Source organism: Olea europaea, chromosome 20, assembly GCF_002742605.1.
Source record: "Olea europaea var. sylvestris chromosome 20, O_europaea_v1, whole genome shotgun sequence".
In the NCBI taxonomy this organism is placed as follows: Eukaryota; Viridiplantae; Streptophyta; class Magnoliopsida; order Lamiales; family Oleaceae; genus Olea; species Olea europaea.
In genome coordinates, this window is record NC_036256.1 from 19,599,782 (window position 1) to 19,601,707 (window position 1,926).

Genomic DNA, 1,926 nt, shown 5'->3' on the forward strand with positions numbered 1-1,926 from the left:
AAATATATGCCAACTGGTTTCGTTTTAGGTTGTGCTCTTTTGTAAAATAAGACATGAAGTTATGAATTTAAACATCATTTCTTTTCTATCTTTTCCTTTGATGTGCTCAATTATGCACATCTTTGGGTTTGTTCTACTCTTGTCCGTCTCTGTTCCTGTTGCAATACTTTCCTTCTTCAAGAATTGTAGATCCACAGGACAAGAAATATTAAAAACTTAATTCTATGCATTAAATTTGATTTCTGTTTTCACGTAATAACTAAATGAGCATGTGTTTCTTTTGAAAAATCATTTTTCTTGTATTTGACTTGTTATTAGGAGTTTCTCATATTATATCTCTTGTCATTCACCTATTTGGAATGCTTTTGGCTCCAGGGAAGTCTGGTATTCATGGTTTTGGTGTCTTTGCTAAACAGCCACATAGAGCAGGAGACATGGTATATTAATATGAGTGCCATATATCTTAAACTTCATTTTTGAGATGTAAATAGTTAAACATTCTAGTTTTATTGTACTTTAGGTGATTGAGTATACTGGTGAAATTATTAGACCTCCAGTAGCTGACCGAAGAGAACGCTTGATATACAATTCGTTAGTGGTAAGTGCTATTGCATGTTTTCATGGCCGTCATTGTGCTTCAACTTTCATCATCACATATGGAATCTTGGTATGAGCTAGAAGGACATGCCTCATGAGTCTAATAGCAAGCAAGCTCTCCTGGTGATTCATAAAATGCATCTTGGGCTGATAGTCACTGTTTTTGGTAAATACTTTAACAAGTCTCGCTGAGCATTAGTTCAGGAACCATACTACGGGAATTTCAACACCTTTATCATCTTTACTTTCTGATTTTCTGCTGCATCGTTACCCTTTTCTAATTCCAAAAGTAAATTTGGTAGCTACCTATTTCGTTAATAGAACTCGTCTCACTTTGTAAATATTTTCTCTTAACTATTTGAGATTGGATAATCCAAAATCCATTTTGGAAGAATTAGCTTATGACACTAAATTAAAAATGAAGGGGTTTGAGTTAATTTATGCTGCACATGAGAATAGGAAAAACAATCTGATGAAATGCCTTAAAACACTTACGATTTTAATTTTGGGTCAACTCTCTAATTAGCCCTTGTTTGGCCCTTATTATTTTTTATTATAATGGGGGAGAATAGTGTTTTTTTGAAAAATGGATGGTTATAAAAGAATGAAAAAATTTCGATTTGCGTGTAATATTATTTTATTGAAATTGTGTGGTTGAAAATAAGAGAGAAAATTTTAATTTAATTTGATGAGATTTAATGTGGGCCAAACGGGGGCTTAAAATGAATCTTTGTCTAGGTACATGCTTTGCAAATTGTATTATCTTAGTAAAAGCAGGCTATTCACGAGCCTCAAGTGTTACATTACCTTCAGTATTCATAAAAAAGAAGATAAAACGGCTTCTTGATCTATGCATGTACTCTCTTTGCGAGATAAATACCTCTCTTGCCACCAATTCTTTCATGCGCTAGGATATGTGCATAAGTACTTCCACACAATTTTATTATACGTATATTAATGATTCTATTGACTTGCTGGCCTAAATGTCATTATTTAATAGTATATTTTATCCTTTTGGATATTTGCTTATTGCACTATGGGAGGATATTTGAACAGGATGATAATCTCCTTGAGATTTAAATGCATGCATGTGCGGTGGTATTATGATATTATATGTGTATGGTAATGTTAGGACCGAAAGAAATTTGTAACCAAAACTTTTGAACATTTATGCAGGGTGCTGGAACTTACATGTTCCGAATAGATGACAAACGTGTTATCGACGCTACAAGGGCAGGAAGCATAGCACATTTGATCAATCACTCATGTGAAGTATGTAGCATCAACAGCATTTATACGACTATTGCTTGCTTCTTGAGAAACATCCTT

The 1,926-nt window shown here is 33.5% G+C and overlaps 1 protein-coding gene across 1 annotated transcript in view; it reads left to right on the forward strand.

Moving 5' to 3' along the window:
* The window catches only part of LOC111369173 (histone-lysine N-methyltransferase ATX1-like), a gene marked incomplete at its 3' end in the record, with an annotated part of 22,866 nt that extends 20,940 nt beyond the window's left edge, over positions 1–1,926 (forward strand). Inside the window, exons 22-25 of the mRNA XM_022990649.1 lie at positions 29–185; positions 289–437; positions 521–598; positions 1,774–1,926. Coding sequence (XP_022846417.1) covers positions 29–185; positions 289–437; positions 521–598; positions 1,774–1,926 — 537 coding nt within the window. The remainder of the gene's footprint in view (positions 1–28; positions 186–288; positions 438–520; positions 599–1,773) is intronic.